Source organism: Panthera pardus, unplaced genomic scaffold (assembly GCF_024362965.1).
Source record: "Panthera pardus isolate Hobbes unplaced genomic scaffold, ASM2436296v1 HiC_scaffold_25, whole genome shotgun sequence".
NCBI classification, from domain to species: domain Eukaryota; kingdom Metazoa; phylum Chordata; class Mammalia; order Carnivora; family Felidae; genus Panthera; species Panthera pardus.
The window spans coordinates 6,590,591-6,612,124 of NW_026526821.1; the positions used below are offsets into that span (position 1 = coordinate 6,590,591).

The following is a 21,534-nucleotide window of genomic DNA, read 5'->3' on the forward strand; positions in this document are numbered from 1 at the left end:
GGGCACCGCAGGCGCTAGAACGGCCACAGTCTGGCGGGCCGTTGGCTCCACCACTTCCGGGGCCTTACGGGGCAAGTGCGCCTGCGTGCTGTCACCGCCTTGGACGTGCCTCAAGCCGTGAGGGGCTGTGAACCAATCAAAAGGCAGTGCCTCTCTAGCCCGGGCCAATGAGCTTTCGGATTAGAGGGTTTAACTCCTATTTAAAATAAGGACTTTGAATCGTAACGGCTGAGCTCTCGGCAGGAGTCGGCGGCCTTTGGGTCGGAGACGGGAGCCAACGGGTTTGTAGACCCTGGGACTGCTCCGTGAGGCGGACGGGCGAGGGCGGCGGGCCCGGGTGGCCTTTGAGCGGGCGGCGGAGGAAGAGTCGAGGTCAGGCGTCCCTGGGTCTCCACCTTCGTCCTCCCTTGTCCTCCTCTTCCTGTCCCCCTGCATCCTCCCAGCTCCTCTCCTCTGTGCCCGGTGCTTTCGCAGCGCCCTCCCGTCTGCGCCTGGGTACTGGGGCGCCCTGTGAAATGCCGCTTGGGGGTTTGTTACACTCCTGGAGTGCATGGGGTTGTTGAGTGGCATTGGGGTGGGGGTGCCTTCTGAGGGGGTTCTCCTATCGGCCAGCACCTGGGTAAGAAAAAATAGGGCTTTTGCCGTCGGGAAGTTCACGTTCTAGAGGGGGGTGGGGGCCAGACGACGCACTGGCGCGATAGCTTTCAATAGAAAACAGTAGTTGGTTGACCTGGGGCTACTTTGGAGGAGTAAATGAAAACTTCCTCGAAGATGTCTTCCTTGGTGCGTGCTGCTGAAACCACAGACCTTGGCCCACCTTTGTCGGGATTTCTGAGAGCCTTTGTTGAAAATGTAGACCCACCTCGTGAATCAGAAGTGCTCGGCATAGGATTCAGGTGTCTGTAGTTGGTCAGGCTTCCCAGCTGATTCTTGATGTTTCAGGGAGAACCGGTGGTGTAGACCAGCGAGCGCACATAGTCATGTGGGGATGGCAGAATGCTGGATGTGATTTGTTAGGTCTGTGGTTCGGCCTGACGGCCTCCACGTCTCACCAGTGCCGTCCAGATGGAGATACTGTCGCGGACTTTTAACGGGTCCTCCTCCTCCTTAATTAACCTTCCTTGTTCTTTGAACGAAGCACTTTTCAGCTGCACGTTCACTTCCACTCCCCCAAGTAAGTGTGTGCAGACACTAGCAGGTTTGAAGAAGGCGAAGTCTTCTAAATGCACGGTGATGTGAAATGTCAACAGGTTTCCTGTTTGGAATAGTAGGATGTGTGGTTTGAACTGCAGGGTCTTGTGAAGGTCATCGGGTTATGTGGCTCCGGGACCTGGCTGTAGACTGGAACCGCTGGGGACGCAGTCTTCTTGGGGGCTCTCTCCGGCGTTCCTGGAGCAGAACCCTCCTATTCCATTGTGTTGATGATTATTCCTCTGCCTGGGAAGGCGAAGTATGTTCCGTTGGAGCAAAGCTCTGGCTTCTGTCGAATGGATGTCCTTAGGCCTGCGTGATCTCATCAATCCGCTGCTCGTAATTGTTAGGGAAAGCGAAGAGAGCGTTAGAGTGTGTGTACAGCCCGAGCTTGGAACTCCTTTTTTTTTTTTTTTTTTTTTAATTTTTTTTTTTTTAACGTTTATTTATTTTTGAGACAGAGAGAGACAGAGCATGAGCGGGGCAGGGGCAGAGAGAGAGGGAGGCACAGAATCTGAAACGGGCTCCAGGCTCTGAGCTGTCAGCACAGAGCCCGACGCGGGGCTCGAACTCACGGACCGCGAGATCGTGACCTGAGCCGAAGTCGGACGCTCAACCGACCGAGTCACCCAGGCGCCCCGGAACTCCTTTTCCCTTTCTGTCGTTTCTACTAACCGCCGTTTGATATAAGGACTCCTGGCCGTGGTTCCGTCTTCAGCGTGGAGTTACTTGCCTACTTGTGGAATGGACGTGGAAGGGTGGGGGTGCGGGGGTGCTTGCTGGCTGGGTTCTGGAATTCAGAGAGTATCTGGGTAAGAAAAGCACAGAAAGGTTTCCGTTTTCTTGGGGTTTATGTTCTACTTACTTGATGGGGTGTTGTACCTGCCTCACAGCATGGGCCTAGTGTGATGAACCGTTTTCATTGCTGATTTCGCTTCCTTAGTGGATTAAGTCATTCCGCAGACACTGGTGGGTGTACCGACTGTGTGCCAGGCATGTTCCGGGGAGGCCGCAGTGAAGACAGTGGGACTAAGGCCTTGGTCTTCCTTGGAGATACTGGCAGGGGGTGGGATATCGCCTGGGGAGGCAGAAATAAACAAGCACAGTGAGGTTCTGTAAGATGTTAAGGGCTAAGCAGAAAAATAGAGATGGTCAGAAAGGAGACGTCTGAGCAGAGACCTGACTGTAACGAAGGAGCAAGCCACACTTCCATTTGAGCGAAGAGCCAAATGGTGAAGAGAGAACAGGAAGTACAAAGGCCCTGTGGCCGGGCGCTGCCTTGAGGAAAGAAAGAAGTTCTGTATGACCAGCATGCAATAGATAAGAAGAGGAAATAAGGCCAAGAAGGCGGTCAGGGTCCACACTCTAGGAGACTGTAGGCAAGGAGGATTTTGAGGGACCGCGAGGGGCTTCTGAACCAAGGGCCAACATGGCTGACTTGTTAATGGGACCACAGGGCGCCGTGTTGCGAATGGGCCATCACGGGGCAAAGGTGAAAGCAGGGTGACCATTGGGAGCCCGTGGCAAATAATTGGGGGGAGAGAGCCTTGGTTTGACCAGGTGGTGGTATTAAAGGTTGTGGGCAGTGGTTTTGAAGGTAGAGCCTCCAAGGTGTGCTGATGGATTAGATACGGGCTTTGAGGGAGAACCGTGTAAAAGATGAGGGGACCCGAGCGACGGGCAGGATGGGTTTGGCAGCAACTGAGGTGGGGTCATCTATGAGAATAGGGCTGGGGAGATGGGGACGGGGAGGGAGCAGGAATTCAGTTTGGAACTTTTTTAAATTGAGATGCCTCTCCGATGACAGATTCCGGGTCGAGATGTTTCGCAGGTGGCAAGGGTCAGGGGAGAGGTCTGGAGATGGAGGTTTGGAGGTCTCAGCCTGTGAATGGTGGTGGGAGCCAGGAGACTGGATGAGGGAGTGAGCACAGCTGCAAAAGGAAAGGTGTTTCTGGGCCTGAGCTCAGGCTTCTCCTGAGAGCAGAGGGGAGGAGTAGCCGCGAGGAGAGAAGAGGGTGTGTCTGGATGTGTTGGGGTGGAGATGCTTGGCAGACCTTCCTGGGGGGGATACTGAGCAGGTAGGTAGGTAGGAGTCTGGCAGTCAGAGGAGAGGTTAGGGTAGAAGATGTAAATTCAGATCATCTTAAAGATGTTTAGAGCTCTGGTGCTGGATGAGGGGCCCTAGGACGGGTATGGATGAGAAGTGGGGTCCAAGGACTCATTCTGGGTCCAGTCTGCCCAGACTCTCAGGTTGGCAAAAGTGAGGCTGATCGAGCAAAGGATGTTGTGGCAGGACAGCTGGTGGGGGGGGGGGGGGGGGGGGAGAGACAAGCCTACAAGCTAGTGGAGGCTGGGAGTGGAGTAAAAGTGACCTTGTCAGACGCCGCTGGGGTCGCAAGTGAGCTGAGGGCGCGGAATGGACTTTTGAATTTGCTAACAGTAGAGGTCAGTCATGAGCTGGCCACCCGAGCAGGCCAGTCTGTGGGATGAAATCCTGATGGGGGAGGGCCAGAGGGTGAGAGACACGTGGGTGCGGTGAGTGTGGAGGGCGAGATGCTGTCGTAGCTGGAGTCAGTTATGGGGAAGTGGGGACCTGTTTGTAAAAGGCAGTGGCGGGGGAGGGGCGTCTGGGTGGCTCCTTCGGTAGAGCATCCGACTTTGGCTCAGGTCAGGATCTCGCGGTTCGTGGGTTCAAGCCCCGCGTCGGGCTCTGGGCTGATGGCTCAGAACCTGGAGCCTGCTTCCAATTCTGTGTCTCCCGCTCTCTCTGCCCCTCCCCCGCTCGTGTGCGCGCTCTCTCGCTCTCGCTCGCTCTCTCTCTCTCTCTGTCAAAAATAAATAAACGTTGAAAAATAATAATAAAAGGCAGCAGGTATTGAAGCAGGCTCCTGCATTGATGGAGCAGGAGGACTCTGGGAGTGAAGTTGGGTGGAGGCCCCACATCTGTCCCTCTTGTCACTTGAGAAAATAAGACACCCTTGTCAGCTTCACTGGGACAAAGAAAAAAAATGTAAAATTTTTGTGTTGTGGAGGCTTTTTCATCAGGAGCCATATCCCTGACCTCGCATAACAACACTTTGAAGCATGAGGATTTGTGTAAATTAAAAGTCGTTCTTTTTCTTTCCAGGCATCATGGACAAATCTAAAGAAAACTGCGTTGCAGGGCCTGTTAAGGTAAATCGAATAATCGTAATCTCTGCCACATTTAGAAAACCCAAATGGAGGTTGGTTTTAGATCTGGAGTTCTTTCCACCGTCACTTTGGATTGTAACTTTAGAGGCGTCTGCTACATTCCTGGAGGAGTTAGTCCCCTTTCTCGGCATTTCATACCATGTTGTTGATGGGCACCTGATATTTTGTTCTGCTTTGTCTTCTAGCTAGCTCTGTAAGTATCTGTTCCTCCATTGTGTGCAGGACAATAATGTATACAATAGGTGCTCGATACTTGCCTGTATTTGCTTGCTTGCCAGAAATTAAATTGCTTCGCCACAGCTTGTTCTGGTCACGCTGCAGGACATGGTAAGCTCCTAGGAATGTTGGGCTGTGTTTTCGTGAATATTTCCTGGGAATCCACTTTGAGCCAGGTTCTGTGTCAGATGCAGGGATTACAATGATGCAAAGCACATGGTCTTTGACTAAAGAATTTAGCCCTTTTGGGGAGTTATGGGAGCCAGTACTGCGCCTTCACAAAATATGTGTGCGTAAGATGACCCGAGTAATTCCGTGGAGGGTGGGTGCTCCACTCAGGTTGGGATGGGCTGGAATCCAGGAAGGGCTTCCCCAGGGAGGACCCTCAGCCTATAGTATTTGTGGAGCGGCTGGGGGAACGAATTTTTATACAAAGATCTTTTAATATAAGCAAGCCCCAGAGTTTTTTCCTTCTAGGAAATCAGTGTAAAAATACATACGCACATCAAGCAAGATTTGTGTGTGTGGGGGGGGGGGGTGTCTTATTTTTAGAAATTTTAATTTTCTTTTTTTACTAAGTTTTAAATTTAATGTTTTTAAAAATGTATTATAGAGAGAGTACCAGTGAGGGGGAGAGAGAATCCTAAGCAGGCTCCACGCTCAGCACAGAGTCCAACTCGGGGCTCAATCCCATGACCCTGAGGTCATGACCTGAGCTAAAGTCGAGAGTCGGATGCTCAACCAACTGAGCCACCCAGGCGCCCCAAGTCTTTTAATACCAGTGTAATTAACACAGTATGGTTTATTAGTTTGAGGGGTACGTTACAGGGATTCAGCTCTTCTGTACATTACCCTGTGCTCATAAGGATAAGGGTCCCCTTTGTCCCCATCCTGTTTCACCACCACCCCCCCCCCCCCCCACCTCACCTACCTCACCTCTGGTAACCACCAGTTTGTTTTCTGTAGTTAAGAGTTTGTCTCTTTTCTTTCTTTCTTTCTTTCTTTCTTTCTTTCTTTCTTTCTTTCTTTCTTTCTTTTTTCTTCTCTTTTCTTTTTTCTTTTCTCTTTTCCCCTTTGCTGGTTTGTTTCTTAAATTCCACATATGAGTGAAATCATATGGTATTTTGTCTTTCTCTTACTAATTTTGCTTAGCATTGTACTCTCTAGCTCCATCCATGTCATTGCAGATGGCAAGATTTCATTTTTTATGGCTGAGTAATGATCCCTTGTATATCTATACCGCATCTTCTTTACCCATTCCCCTATCAGTGGACACTTAGGCTGCTTCCATAATTTGGCTCTTGGTTTGTTTTTGTTTTTAGTTTTTTAATGTTTATTTTTGAGAGAGAGGGAGGGAGAGTGTGAGCAGGCAAGGGGAACAGAGAGAGACAGAGAGAGAGAGAGAGAGAATCTGAAATAGACTCCAGGCTCTGAGCTGTCAGCACAGAGCCCAATGCAGGACTTGAACTTGGGAACGGCGAGATCATGACTGAAGTCGGATGCTTAACCAACTGAGCCACCCAGGCGCCCCTTTAATTTGGCTCTTGTAAATAACGCTGCTATAAATATAGGGGTGCATATATCCGTTTGAATTAGTGTTTTTGTATTTTTGGGGTAAATACCCAGTAGTGTGATTACTGGGTCGGAGGGTGGTTCTATTTTTAACATTTGGAGGAACTCCCATCCTCTTTTCCACAGTGTCTGTACCTGTTTGCATTCCCACCAGCATCGCACAGGGGTTTCTTTTTCTCTACATGCTCACCAACACTTGCTGTGGTCTTTTTGATTTTAGCCATTCTGACAGATTTGAGAAGTTTTCATTTTCAAATAAATGGATACTTCTCCTTTATTTACTGACTGAAAGTCTAAAATGATCAATTAGAAAAAGGCTAACTTGAGTCATTGTATTTGATTCTCAAGTCCTACGATAAAGATCATTTTAGGAAACTGTTGTTTAAAATGTCACTGCCTGAATGCCTACTGTGTTGTGGGCGTTGCTAAGCTGGACATTGTGACCTGAGCTGAAACCAGGAGTTGAACACTTAACTGACTGAGTCACCCGGGCACCCCCAGATGATCTTCTAAAACATCTTCACTGAGGGGCGCCTGGGTGGCTCAGTTGATTAAGTGTCCAACGTCGGCTCGGATCATCATCTCGCAATTTGATTTCTAGTCCCACATTGGGCTCTCTGCTGTCCCCATGGAGCCTACTTCAGTTATTTAGATACTCTGTCCCCCTTCTCTGTCTCTGTCCCTCCCCCACTTGCTCTCTATTTCTCTTTCTTTCTCAAAAAAAAAAAAAAAAAAAAAAAATACCAGAAGATAACCACTGTTGAATATTTTGACATAATTCTTCGTCTTTTTTGCTAAAAATATGTATGATATTACCAAAGAAATTTCAGTGGAATTGGGATTTTGGTATAAAGTTTCTGCATTGTAGCTTTTTGCTGGGTAATAATTCTCAAGCCATTGAGAATTCTTAGGAAGTGTTTAATGTCTCCCTCTTTAGATGGGAATTTAGTTAATGAACATTTGTTTATGGGAGCATGATTTTTGGGAGTGGGGTGTTGGGTGCGTAAGAGGATCATTCTGGTATTCCTTTCAGCCATCTACTAACCACATCCTTTGGAAGCGCTGATGAACATTGCTTTCCCCTTCCATGTACTATCAGTGACCTTTGTTATTTTGTTGTATTAGAAAAGAGACTTTGTGGAATTCTCAAAATACCCCGCTTTTGTTCATGAAGACCATGACGTTTATTTTTTCCCTCTCCATCTAGACCACGATTCCCCTTGGCGATGGTCCAAAACGTGTTCCAGTGACTCAGCAATTTCCTTCTCAGAATCTGTTATGTGCAAATAGTGGCCAGGCTCAGCGGGTCTTGTGTCCTTCAAATTCCTCCCAGCGAATTCCTTCACAAACACAAAAGCTCGTCTCCGGCCATAAACCGGTCCAGAATCTGAAGCAAAAGCAACTGCAGGCAGCCAGTGTCCCTCGTTCTGTCTCTAGGCCGCTGAATAACACCCAAAAGAGTGAGCAGCCCTTGCCATCGGCCACTGGTAAATCAACGTTTTGAGACTATTAGATTGTTATTCCTTCCAGTTGCTTAAAAAAGGGGGGGTGGGGGTGGAGGATAGACTTGGCGTTTATTGTTTGGAGCCCTAGCTTTGATGTCATTTTTATTGAGGATACGGAGAAAAATCTGATGTCAGGTTGAGGTAGTAGGGTCTCCTGTGGGCCAGCCCCGCGCTCAGGATGGAGAACCTGATTCCCACCCTCGTGGTGTGATTGAGGAACTGAAAACTTCCAAAGTCTGGAGTGTGGAGGGCAGTTGGGGAAGCAGATGAACTTGGATGGACTGAGGCCGGTTGGGTGAGGTCACGGTGGAAGCTGTTGGCTTGTTGAGGAGTGGGGCTTCATCCCCTGGGCGTGGGGAAATTGCCAAAAGGTTTTCCAGCGGAGGAGGGACTGGCCTTCCAGAAATCTTACTAGATTGGCTATGTGGAATGAAGCGGAGAGAAGCAGAACTGCACTCAGGGGCAGCAGACAGGAGGCAGGCTGCCGGGGGTTAGGTCAGAGATGGCAGGGACCTGAAGTGGGCAGGGACAGGTGGATGTTAATAGTCCTTATTTACCAGCCTGGCATGCCCACACTCAGGAGAAGTGCTTCCTTCATCCACGTCGTCTCCTTCAATTCTCGCAACCACTCTGTGAAGGTGGTCGGTGACCAACTGTGTTTCGGGAGTGGAGCCTCTGAAGCATTAACTTGCCCACAGACACAGCAGGATGGAGGAGTGCAGGCAGATCCAAGGGCTGACCTCGGATGCAGACTGGGTGGAGCCGGGCAGTAAGCTGGATGTGGGGATGGTGGTTATCTTGCCGGCATTAACTGAGATCGTGAAGCGCGAAGGGAGAAAACCGGTCTGGGCTCCCGTCACGTGTCTGAGCAGAGCACACCCTGCCGTTTTGGAGTTTGAAGTCGAAATGTCCAGCCTCTGGCTGATGAAACGATGACTTTAGCACCGTGTTGTGCAATTGGTTTATGGTACATTTTGCTGAATCGGGGGCTTCTATTTTTATATTTCCCCTTGGCAACTAATGAAGGAAGGTGGCTGATTTATGTTTTGTTGCACGCTGTTAATTTGTATGTAGTTGATGGAGAGTCCGCTGGCCCACTTGGGGGGGGGGCGAAGGTGATGAGTGGGTGCTTATCATGGGTCGAGAGATTGGCAGTTCTGCCTTAGAAGGTCTTCATTTGGAAACTGAGGCTTCTGGGAGAATCTGCATAGTCTTGAGCTTTAAATTATTGGAGGGCCTAGCTGTATGTATATGTATCTCTATATAGGTGTATATCTGCTCATCTTTAGAAATCTAGAAAAGGCTTCACCAGGTGGGAGTCAGGTTAGGGTGTGGTAATCTTTTTTCTATAAAGAAAACTAAGAAGATCTTCCATTCTGGACACACCATTAATATTTTGGTGACCATTCTTTGATTCGTTTCTGTTCATAGGTTTTTAATTTATTCTGTAGAGTTATTCTAAAGTAATTATAATTATTCTAAAAGCAGGTTTTTGACTTATTCTATATAGGAAATAATTCTGAAAAGGAACTGACAACAAAACAGAAAAATGAAGAATCAAAAAAGTAAGTTTTATTTTACTTACAAAGTCCTGTGCTATTGTGCTGTTAGAATATACTTTTATTTATTTATTTATTTATTTATTTATGTTTATTTATTTTTGAGAGAGAGACAGTGTGAGAAGGAGAGGGGCAGAGAGAGAGGGAGACTCTTGCCATCTGAAATAGGCTCCAGGCTCCGAGCTGTCAGCACAGAGCCTGACGTGGGGCTCGAACTCAGACCATGAGATCATGACCTGAGCCTGAGTCAGACACTTAGCCTACTGAGCCACCCAGGTGCCCCTAATTGCAAGTTTAATTGTGGGAACTTGTTAAAAAATAGAAAAGGTCTTTATATTTTCACTTAGGATATATAAATGTTTCCAAATTCTAACCTTTGGAAAAAGGGAATTTTAATGATGTTTACTCGTGACTCAAGCTTTTCTTACTGCCTTCCAAATTTAGAACAAACTTGTATGAATCAGTTACAGAAATGTGTAAAATAAGTTCCTCTCTACCCTCAGAAGTAACCACTACATATAGCTTAGGTATGTTTCTATACTATTTCTATTCTCCTGTTGCAAAACTGTATACACACGTGTATATGACTATATGAATATTTCAACAGTGTTCATTGAATTGTTCTTTATACCATCTTCCCCAGATATTTTCCAAAAGCTTGTTCCCAACTTCTGAACTGTGTAGACTCTACAACGTAGAACGTAGTGTCTATAATGGAGGAGGAGGAGGAGCCAGGAATGAACCCACAGGCTTTTTTGCCTGACTGCCTAATAGTGGCTTTCTGAGAATCGAAACCCAGCAGTTCTCGCCCCAACTGCCTTGTAGGATCCATCCCGCCTGCTTTGGCAGACTGCTTGTCCACCCCAGAGAGTCAGCATCTCTAGGTTGGAGGAGGAGGCTGTGGTTAGCCTGCTAGAGGCCCACAGACCGTTCTGAAGGCTTCCTCCCTCCACTTACTTACCTAACCTTTCCTGTGCTCTTTAACGGTGGTGGCAACAAGTGTGCATTTCAGAGTGTAGTACCGTCTTGGGACACTTTGCGTTAATGCTTCAGCTCTAAAAGCCCAGATTGTTCTTTGTCTGACTCATACAGTCATTGGCAGATAAGGGAGCGGGGGATTTAATGCCTGTGGAGACTCACGTAGCGTAGTTATTGGCTTGGTTCTTGCCGAGGTTACCTACCGAATACAACATTAAATATAAAATTATTTAGAGGTCTACCTACTACCCGTTAATAAATTGTTAGAAAAGATTTGTTTTCTTCATATTTTAAAATATTCAAAATTTTTCCTAGAAGGCAGTGGGCTTTGGAAGATTTTGAAATCGGTCGCCCGCTGGGTAAAGGAAAGTTTGGTAATGTTTATTTGGCGAGAGAAAAACAAAGCAAGTTTATCCTGGCTCTTAAAGTATTATTTAAAGCTCAGCTGGAGAAAGCAGGAGTCGAGCATCAGCTGAGAAGAGAAGTAGAAATACAGTCCCACCTTAGGTAAGTTTCCAGATTGATGTTCGAGAGAATGTGGTACAGAACCTAGTTACTAAGAGTTAAACCGTGGAAGGCCTTCTCCATAGTACTGCAAAGAGTGGTTTAATTCATCATTTTTCAAGGATTTGTCTAGAGAAGTGCTGTGGTCCTGAAAAATCACTTGGAGGTTTATGCTGTGTTAATGAAGTAGTTTATATGAGTCAAATTTGTGTGTGTGTGTGTGTGTGTGTGAGAGAGAGAGAGAGAGAGATATTAAGGGAAATGATACTTCTGAGTTCTTTTTTTTCTTTTTTTTAAAATGTTTATTTTTGAGAAAGAGAGAGAGTGAGCACAAGGAAGGTCAGAGAGAAAGAGGGAGACGCAGAATTCGAAGCAGGCTCCAGGCTCTGAGCTGTTAGCACAGAACCCGACAAGGGTCTTGAACTCACGAGCCGTGAGATCATAACCTGAGCTGAAGTCGGATGCTCAACCCAGTGCCTCGATATTTCTGAGTTCTAAGCAGAGGTTGCAAACTGGCAGCCTGCAGGTTGACTTTGGCCAATGGGTCTTTTTCCTTTCTTTTTTTCCTCTTAGTATTTTTTTTTCAGACTTGAATCACTTGTTAATACTTAAAAACCTGTCCAATCAGGCCTGTAACCCTCCCTGGCAACAACTAGCTGGAGCTGAAGGGCCACTGTCCTGGGCCGTGTTCTCAGCTGCCCGTAGTCCTCAGCAGCAAACATCTGCTGCTGTTGAACCCTGCTTTTAAGTTGTGTCTCCTAGTGCTTGGGAATCAAACTGCTGTGGGAGTGCCGTGCCTCTCCCTCCTTCTCTCTAATAGGCAGAAAATTAATATTTAGCTGAATTTCCCCCCCTAATAATAAAGATGACCTGAAGGAAGGAAATAGTCTTAACCAAACCTGAGGTCCATTAATACCTTGCATTGCTTGTAAACTGATAGGCAGATGTGTGTATTTTTCTTCAGAGCAGGTCTGTAGTTTCAGATTCTCAAGTTTGGTGAGGGGTGCGGTAGGGGGTCTGTGACCAGAACTAATTTTCACTGGTTTTACATGAGGGGTTTGATTGGAACTTAGTACATATTCTTGTATCCTCTCCAGAAAGCAGGTGTTAAAGATTATTCATCCTTTGTTGCAGGCATCCGAATATTCTCAGACTGTATGGTTATTTCCACGACGCCACCAGAGTTTACCTAATTCTAGAATATGCACCTCTTGGAGCTGTCTACCGAGAACTTCAGAAACTGTCCAAGTTTGATGAGCAGAGAACTGCTACTGTGAGTTTTCATTTACTGTCCTAACTCTTGTTCCCTCTGTTCCACCCCACATAGCAACGCGCCCTTTCATTACAGTCCAGTGGGTTTCATCTAAAGAAAGATTGCTTAATAGGATCAAGTGTTTGAATGAAAGAATCAGAATGCCTTAGTTGTACCATCCATGCACATAAAATCAAGTACCAGGTGGAATATTGTGGATGGTGTGTTTCCACAGCGGTTTCCTAGAGAAATGTATATGTGAATAGTTGCCTCTTTTTTTTATTGTATTTTTATTTTTTAATGTTTATTTTTGAGAGAGAAACGGAATTTGAGCAGGGGAGGGGCAGAGAGAGAGGGAGACACAATCTGAAGCAGGCTCCAGGTTCCCAGCTGTCAGCACAAAGCCCGATGCGGGGCTGGAACCCACAAACTATTAGATCATGACCAAAGTTGAACAGCCAGCCGACTGAGCCACCCAGGTGCCCCTTTATAGTTATCCTCTTTTTAAAAAGTTTACAATAGTTTTAGATTTACGGAATGTGAAGATCGTGCAGACTTATTTTCTCCTGTTTATCTTACATTAGTGTGGGGTACCTACTATTCACCTGGCTTATCACTGCGGGTGTTGGCCTTGGTCCCCTGGCTGAGGTCACGTTCATTAGGTGTCTTTGCTGTGAAGTTACTCTTTTTCTCTTTGTATACTGGGTTCTTCTAAAGCGTGTCACTATGCACAGCCCACACTTAAGGAGCAGGGATTATGTGCCACCCCCACCCTAATCTACATAAATGTTTCGAATTCTTCTGCATCAGAGATTTGTGTGTTCTCCCTTATTTATTCAGTCATTTACTAATGTGGACTCATGGATATTTTATACTTTGAGTATAGTCCAATACTACTTTGGCCCTTGGGATCCCTTTCACATGGCTCCTGTTTTAGGTGTTTTGTTGTTGTTGTTGTTGTTGTTTGTTTGTTTTTTTGTTTGGTTGGTTTTTTTTTACCTACTCCCATCATTGTGGGTGTGGTGTTTGAGCACTTCCCTGCATCTGGCCCTGTAGGATGCTGCACCTCATTTTGTAGATTTCCTATCTCAGTCCTAGAATCAGCCATTTGTCCAAGGAGCCCTGGTTCCTTTTATGGGAAAATGGTATTAGAAACCAAGACCTGGGTGTAAGATGTGCTCATTGCTAGTGGGGTGTCGTGTCTTCTGGGTGATCTCAGCTGACAGAACAGGGACTAATCTATGTATACACGTGTATCTGTATTTTTATCCATTTGCATCTATATTAAGCAAAACATGAGTCCATTACCACAGGATTCATTCTACCCTCCTCCCCTTGTTTATCTGTAACCTCCCATTGCAGCCTTGAGAAACCTGAATTCTGTCCACCAACAGTTTGATTATTCAGTTCCAGTGTCCATGTGCAGTGGTATCCGAATGATTAACCAGTTACCCCAGTGGAGAAACAACTAGATGCATTTAAGATTCACCTGTGTCTTCAGGGTGCGGTAGCTCATTTTTTATTGCTGAATGATATTTTGCAGCATGGCTACAGTACAGTTTCTCGCTTCATCGATTGAAGGGTATCTTGGTTGCTTCAGTTACTGGTGATTATGAATAAAGCTGCTATAAACATCTGCATGCATGTTTTTGTGGGTCATACGTTTTTAACAGATTTGAAAACTAGCTTGTGTGGTGAGTTATGTGTAACTTTATAAGAAACTGTTAAACCGTCTTCCAGAGTAGCTGCACCATCTTTGCATTTCCACCAGTGAGTGTGCAAAGTTCCTCCTCCTCACCAGCGATTGGTACTGTGTTTTGGAGGTTAGCCCTTCTTCTCGGTGTATGTGGTAACTCATTGTTTTAATTTGTAGTTCTCTAGTGATCTATGACAGGTATCTTTTCATGTGTTTATTTGCCATGTGTATTGTCATCTTTCCAGTGCCTGTTCAGATTTTTTGCCCATTTTTAATCAGGCTTTTGGTCATCTTGAGTTGGAAGAGTTCTTGTATATTTTGGATACAGGTCCTTTATCCCACGTGTTTTACAAACGTTTTCTCCCAGCTGGTGGCTTGTCTTTTCATTTTCTTACTTGCATCTAATCTTAACATCCAACATAATTGGGTTTTTGGTTTGGGTGTTTTGGTTTTTTACCCTATGGATTGTGCTGCTTCTTTATTTTGGATGAAATCACTTGTTTGAAGAAGTAGAGAGTCTTTGGGCAGTTTTTTTTTGTTGAATCAGCAGATGATGGGTGGTTACTTTGATTACACTCATTCTTTTTGGCATTGATGGAAATGGTGTTACTTTCAGGTGGTTGTACTTGTGAATTCACAGCACGAGTGGTGAATGACCCTTTGGTGTGGTCTCAGGAAAATGGACATACTATTTTAAACTTAATGTTAAATGTTTGCTTTGTGGATAAGTAGAAATAGATTCATCTTGGGGCACCTGGGTGGCTTGGTCGGTTAAGCATCCGACTTCGGCTCAGGTCATGATCTCACAGTTTGTGAGTTCAAGCCCCGCGTCGGGCTCTGTGCTGACAGCTCAGAGCCTGGAGCCTGTTTCAGATTCTGTGTCTCCCTCTCTCTCTGCTCCTCCCCTGTTCATGCTCTGTCTCTCTCTGTCTCAAAAATAAATAAACGTTAAAAAAAAAATAAAAAAAAATAGATTCATCTTATTACTTTCAAAATATTAGCTAACCAAATTAGTTGTCTTATTTAATTGGCAGTTAATATTTCTACTACTACGTTTTGTTCAATCCAGATGGAGTTTATGTTGGTGTAAGCAGTAGTTATTTGGAAGAAAAACTTGGTTCTTTCTAGATTCCATAGTAGTTAGAATGAATATGTATGCACAGTTTCCCTTTTCTGATTAATTCAAATAAAAGTAATTGTAGAGAAATGTTGGGGCCCTTTATACATATTCACAGTGTGATGTGGGAGGTTTGAAGGAGGCGGCTGCTGGAGAGCCCTGGTTGAACTAGCTCCTTGGCCTTGATTTGAGCGGAGAAAATGCCTTGCCCTCAAGAATCTAGTATATGATCTTTATGTCAGTAGCTCAGTTTGGTGTAGAAGAGCTCTCTTTGCCTCCACTTTCAGTTTATTATTGTCTAGATTTTGGTCTCTGGCTTTTGCCCGAAAAAAATGAAAACGTTTCTTCTGACCATGATATTTGCTTTTTACAGCAATTTGTCGAGTAGAACTTTTTGGTGTAAAATAATGTGTTCAGTTCTGTCTAGTGGTTGCTTTGGAAAACCTTTCTTCAGCCAGAGTGGGTGGCGCAGTCGGTTTAAACATCCGATTTCGGCTCAGATCATAATCTCACAGTTCATGGGTTCGAGCCCCACACCAGGCTCTGCTAACATCTTGGAGCCTGCTTCAGATTCTGTGTCTCCCTCTCTCTGCCCCTCCCTGGCTCACGCGCGCGCGCTCTCTCTCTCTCTCTCTCTCTCTCTCTCTCTTTCTCAAAAATAAATAAACATTAAAAAGAAAAAAAAACCTTCAGCCAGAACTAAACATATTCTTTCAATACGCTGATAACAATTCTTATCTTTATGCTAAAACAGATTCTGGACTTGCTAGAGCTCTCTTTGGCTGAGATGAAAAGAAAACTAACAAAAGGACTGACATGCTGTGTGTGCTTTTTAAGCTGACTAATGAATACGTATACCCCCAAGTTTAACACTATGTAACACGCAAATGTACCTGCTTTTAATTTTTTTCAAGATTGTTTTTTCCCCTTAAATTTTGAGTTTCAAACAAATGCTTGTGTTATAAATTGATCTTAGTTTTAAAAATGGGAATTAAATGGGAATGGACTGTACTTGAAAATTAAAAAAAAATTTTAATTGTTTACATGTCTGACTCGCTAATTTGTGCCAGTTTTTCAGTTGTTATCATCATTCATTGCTACTAGTATTTCTAGCTCATCAGTTTTCCCCCCTGTCCTTCAATGTCCTATCTGCTATATTAGCAAATAAATAACTTAGTATGGAATACTCGTATTTTATGCTAAACATGAATTTGGCTCGAAAAAAAATTTCTTTTTAGAGTCCTCTGTTGTTTCTAGCCTTAAAACCTATAAAACATATTAAAATCGATGTTGGCTTTCCTTTCAGAAGAGATGTCTAAAATTGTGTTATATAGGGGCGCCTAGGTGCCTTCGTCGGTTAAGCATCTGACTTTGGCTCAGGTCATGATCTTGCAGTTGGAGCCCTGAGTCGGGCTCTGTGTTGACAGCTCTGAGCCTGGAGCCTGCTTCCGATTCTGTGTCTTCCTCTCTTTCTCCCCCTCCCCTGCTGGTATTCTCTCTTTCTTTCTCTCCCTGTCAAAAATAAATAAAAACTTTATATAACACATTTTATTTTTAAAATGTATGACGCAGACTCTCCATACTTTTTGTTTCCGTAGTATATCACGGAGTTGGCAGATGCCCTGTCTTATTGTCACTCAAAGAGAGTCATTCATAGAGACATTAAGCCAGAGAACCTGCTCCTCGGTTCAGCTGGAGAGCTTAAGATTGCAGATTTTGGATGGTCGGTACACGCCCCATCCTCCAGGTATGTAATCTTAGAGGTGGAACTTACTTAGTGTTTAGCAAAAGCCTTCGGGGCTTTCAGGAATGAAATAGTCAAATACTTAAGGATAGAAATGTGGAATTGGGGCTGGTCACAGTTACACATACTTGGGAGAAACCTAGGCCCGTTAAGTGTCTTTGAGAATATTTGATTCTCCTACTGTTGTGGGGTTATTGTGTCATAGGCCTGGGTTAAAGATGCTTCATGTCCTCAGAGGCTAATGGAGGGGACATACGGGACAAGTGAAGGACAGAGGAAGTGCAGGATGTGTTGGGTGGTGATGCCTGGGGCAGTGGTGAAGTGGAAACTCTGCTGCTCCCTGGACAGGAGACCGGTTTCAGAGGGCCGCACACAGAGATCTAGAGCTGAGGGCACAGAGCTTTGGGGAATTAAAAAAAAAACAAAACAGATTTTATCCAAATTGGTTTGGATTTTCCAGGTGGTGGTTGGATTCTGTGTGGTGTGCTTTTGTCAGTAGCATAGTCCTTTCTTGTCCCCTCTTAATAGAGAGATCTTAATTATGCAAACAAGAACTAAAATCTTCTGTACTGTTTTAATTTAATTTGGGTCTAATTGAGATTTTGAAGCCTCGTGAGGTGGTAGGGCATTAAAAACCCTCATCTACTGGTAAGTTTGTCAACTTTGGCAAAGGACTTACAAAATCAGAGCCATAATACTTTATACATTTTTTTAAACCACCTATATCTTTTAACCTAAAATAGATGACGTGGTGGAGGTGGGGAGCTTTATTTTTGCCAGATCACTTGTGATTGTTCGCAGCAATGCATTGAATCTGCTGTTGCAGTGTCTCCTTTTTTTTTTTTTTTTTAAAGCTGGTTGTCTGTCACTAGTGGGAGCTGTTGGCACCTAGTGAGGCAAATGATGATGAAGAAGTGTAGGTTTTGTAAAATCGCAGGGCTAAACTGGACCTTAACCTGTCCGGTGGTGTCATGTGATAGGAAAGATAAACGTCCTTTTCAGAAAGGATACACCAGCCATGTCGCCCCGCCTCCCCAACACGAGTAACCATAAGAGCTCCCGGGAGTGCTGTCGTTGGAGGAACCTGCTGACTCGGTCCCTTTTCAGCATCTCCGTGGTGATGAGGGTTTCACGCGTGCTCTCTGGGTGCCGGGCGTGCTGAGCATAGGGCCCGCGTGACCCCCTAGGAGAGCCAGTGGCAAAGAATAACTGATAGGAAGCAACGAAGACCTACGCGTGTTCGCGCCTAGTCGATGTTTGCCACCCCCAGCGTATTTCTGGCCTTTGGTAGAAACACGCACAGAAGTGCCGAATCGGCGGCTTCATTGCTCCCATCTAGGGCCTACATACAACAAGTGCCAACATTTTGCCATATTGGCCGTGTCGATTTTTTGGTGAATAGACCAAAATAAGTAAATTTTCAAAATTGTATTGCAGACGTTATGCTTCGTTCTCTGGCCACTTTGGGATGAATCTCCTAAAAATAAGGACATTGTCCCTATAATCACGACCGTTATCACTCCTCAGAAAATTAACAGCCTTGTCAATAGCTATTTAGTCCATGTTCACATTTCTGCAGTTGTCCACAAAATTTAGAGCTGCTCTTTAAGTCACAATCCAACTAAGGTCTGTCCATGCATTATATTTGATTGTGTTTCTTTTGTCTAAATTTAAAGCAGTTGCCTCACAATTTAAAATGGATTTTTCTTTTTTATCCCTTTTTTCCTTTTTAATTTAAAAAAATTTTTTAAATGTTTATTTTTGAGAGAGACAGAGTATGAGTGGGGAGAGGGCAGAGAGAAAGGGAGACACAGAATCTGAAGCAGGCTCCAGGCTCTTAGCTGTCAGCACAGAGCCCGATGTGGGGCTTGAACTCATGAACCGTGAGATCATGACCTGAGTCAAAGTCAGATATTTAGCCTACTGAGCTAGCCACCCAGGTGCCCATATTTTTTTATTTAAAAAAATTTTTTAATGTTTATTATTATTTTTTTTAATTTTTTTTTTTTAACGTTTATTTTTGAGACCAAGACGGAGCATGAACGGGGGAGGGGCAGAGAGAGAGGGAGACACAGAACCGGAAGCAGGCTCCAGACTCTGAGCCATCAGCCCAGAGCCCAACGTGGGGCTCGAACTCACGGTCCGTGAGATCGTGACCTGAGCTGAAGTCGGACGCTTAACCGACTGAGCCACCCAGGCACCCCTAATGTTTGTTATTTTTGAGAGAGAGACAGACAGAATATGAGCAGGGGAGGGGCAGAGAGGGAGGGAGGGAGGGAGACACAGAATCCAAAGCAGACTCCAGGCTCTGAGCTGTCAGCACAGAGCCTGATGTGGGGCTTGAACTCAGGAACCGCGAGATCATGACCTGAGCCACCCAGATGCCCCTCTTTTTTTTTTTTATGTTTGTTTATTTTGAGAAGGGGGGGAGGGGCAGAGAGGAAGAGAGAGAACCCCAGGCAGGCTCCACACTTAGTGTGGAGTCTGACACGGGACTCGGATCCCACGAAGGTGAGATCATGACATGAGCTGATGGCAAGAGTCAGATGCTTACCCACCCATGCGCCTCTAAAATGGGTTTTTTTGATTGTGGTGTCCCTTACCTTGGTCCTTTATCTTCTGTGGTTGCTGAGAACTGGAAGTAGGTCTAAGGACCTGACCAGTACTTTTGGCAAGAATACTTCCTAGGCCACCCTCACGTGTCAGTGTCTCTCTTGTACCACTGATGTGTCAGAAGGCAGCATGGATCTGTCACGCCAAAGCTAGTGTTTTCACACTGGGACAGTTTTTTAGTGTTTTTGTCACTAATGTCACAGGGCTGTTAAGCTTTTTAGCATCTCTATAATATAAAAACAACTATGGAACTCCAAATTGTATTTAGAGAGAGCTTTCCTTTTCCAGCTACTTTGATATAGTAGTGATACTTTTCATCATTTACGGAGGTTCTGGAGGGGGACAAACTTGGGGCGTGGCTTGGCTGCTAGCTGCGTGATCTTGCACATCTCCCTCAATCTGTTTCTTGTCTGAAACTGGGGATTTAAATAGTTTCTGCTTCATAGCCTAGGATCTGGCCTAGGAAGGGCACTCCGTCAATGTTAGTGTAATCGTTAATGACGTTTAGCAGCAATTAGGGTAATAAAAACAGGTGCATCGACCCGAGCCTGCCTCCATTTTTAGGAGAACCACCCTCTGTGGCACCTTGGACTACTTGCCTCCAGAGATGATTGAAGGCCGAATGCACGACGAGAAGGTGGATCTCTGGAGCCTTGGGGTACTCTGCTATGAATTTCTAGTTGGGAAGCCTCCATTTGAGGCGAGCACATACCAAGAGACCTACAAAAGAATATCGCGGGTAAGACCTTAACGAGAACTGATCCGTTGCTTCTTGTCGAATTCTTATCAGCCTTCACCTTGGCCCTGAGCTGAATATTCATACTGTTCTGTCTTAAGCCGCGTTTTGTGACTGTCACTTGTCGTACTCCAGGTTGAATTCACGTTCCCTGACTTTGTACCGGAGGGAGCCAGGGACCTCATCTCAAGACTGTTGAAACATAATCCCAGCCAAAGACCGACTCTCAAAGAAGTACTTGAACACCCTTGGGTCACGGCAAATTCATCCAAACCATCAGGTAGCCAAAAAAGCAAAGAATCAACCAGCAAACAATCTTAAGAATCCTGCAGGGGGAGAAATCCACGAGGCCCAGCTGGCGACACTGTTGACGGCCTGGCCGTGACCCATGACCGAGGGCACTGCAGACAAGGGCCCACCGAGCAGGCGGTGCCTCACCCTCCCCGGTCAGTCCGCTTCCGCGAACAGTGCACTCTGGAGTGAAAGTAGCCACAGGACTTGTGGCCACTTCACAGTCCGGAGGCGAAGTTCACCTGCAGCCTCCCCACGGCCTGTCTCAAGTAGGGTGTCCTTGTGGAAGGCAGCTCGGGGCCCGACTGCGGGGAGAGTGGCCACTCCGCCCCGACTCCATCGGTGAAAGAGGTGTGCAATGACCATCCAGTCCCTACGTGTGCATCTGCCTTCCTCGGTGGCCGACTCTGGGAAGGCTGTCAGGATGAACATGTGATTCTTTCTTTTAAATGTCAAAATAAAGATTTCTGTATAGACTGCTATGTCATTTCCCTGGCATCCCTTCAGGACCGTTCGGTGTCTGTCCCACACTTGCGCCAAGTGGACGTGGTTAAGGACCAGATCAGGCTTAAGCCCTCGGTGACTGTAAACTCGAACGCGTGCTCCACCTGTGTCTTGGGGCTGGCTGGATGAGACCTGTCTCTGCTGTTTCTAAATGTCAAAGGGCTGATCTTTCCGGGGTTTTGATGCTTTATTTATACAGTTTTGGTGAAGCACAGTATGTCACATATAAAATGATTAAAGTTGTCACGTGTCTAACCTTGAAATTATAATGCATTTCCCAGTTCATTCTACCCTTTGGGAAATGCTGGGCTAAGTGTGGGCCCGCTGGGAAGGCGGGAAGGCCCCCCAGTGGTGCTGTCAGGGCTCTGGAGCCGGGCTGGCCTGTGAACGCACCTGCCCTGCAATGACTGGGGACAAAGCAGTAGGGGTGCCCCTGACAGTAGCGGGGGCAAGTCAGGGAGCTGGCGAACTGTGATGGGTAATTAGGTAGGAGAGGCGTCCAGGGAAAGTGACATCTGAACTAGGCTTGAAGGGCAGGGAGGACTTAAAGGCTGGGGGCAGGAATGGTGAGACAGCCCTGTGGCCCCGGGAGGGGGTGGCAGGAAACCTGGCACCACGGGGACAAGCATGTGACTGAGTGGCAGGGCAGGGGCACCAGGAGTTGGGCTGTGGGGGCTGCCAGCGCCCTCTCTCCAGCCTCCACTCTTTCCGCTGTGCCCAGTAAGTGGTAGTTCCTGCAGTAGGAACATTCCGTGCAACAGCCCAGCTCGGGGAGCCGGAACCCTTGGTGGGTCCTCATCCTGGGGGACCACCTGATGAGTCAGTAGTACAGAAGTGGGTGTGCCTGGCATGGCCTGGTCACCT

The 21,534-nt window shown here is 46.1% G+C and overlaps 1 protein-coding gene across 3 annotated transcripts; it reads left to right on the top strand.

The window, feature by feature from the left end:
* The first annotated feature begins 153 nt into the window (after nt 1-153).
* Nucleotides 154-20,933, top strand: AURKA (aurora kinase A). 3 transcript variants are annotated; one of them, XM_019458101.2, is made up of 9 exons: nt 154-372; nt 4,319-4,365; nt 7,379-7,658; nt 9,187-9,241; nt 10,529-10,720; nt 11,852-11,990; nt 16,381-16,529; nt 19,704-19,878; nt 20,011-20,933. In XM_019458101.2, the coding sequence occupies exons 2-9, from the start codon at nt 4,324-4,326 to the stop codon at nt 20,194-20,196; spliced, it is 1,218 nt and encodes a 405-aa protein (XP_019313646.1). In that variant the 5' UTR covers nt 154-372; nt 4,319-4,323; the 3' UTR covers nt 20,197-20,933. The 3 variants fall into 3 exon arrangements, with proteins under 3 accessions (XP_019313646.1, XP_019313645.1, XP_053746091.1); XM_019458100.2 differs by having other exon boundaries at nt 154-281; XM_053890116.1 differs by having other exon boundaries at nt 154-281; nt 10,532-10,720.
* Nucleotides 20,934-21,534: the final 601 nt, after the last annotated feature.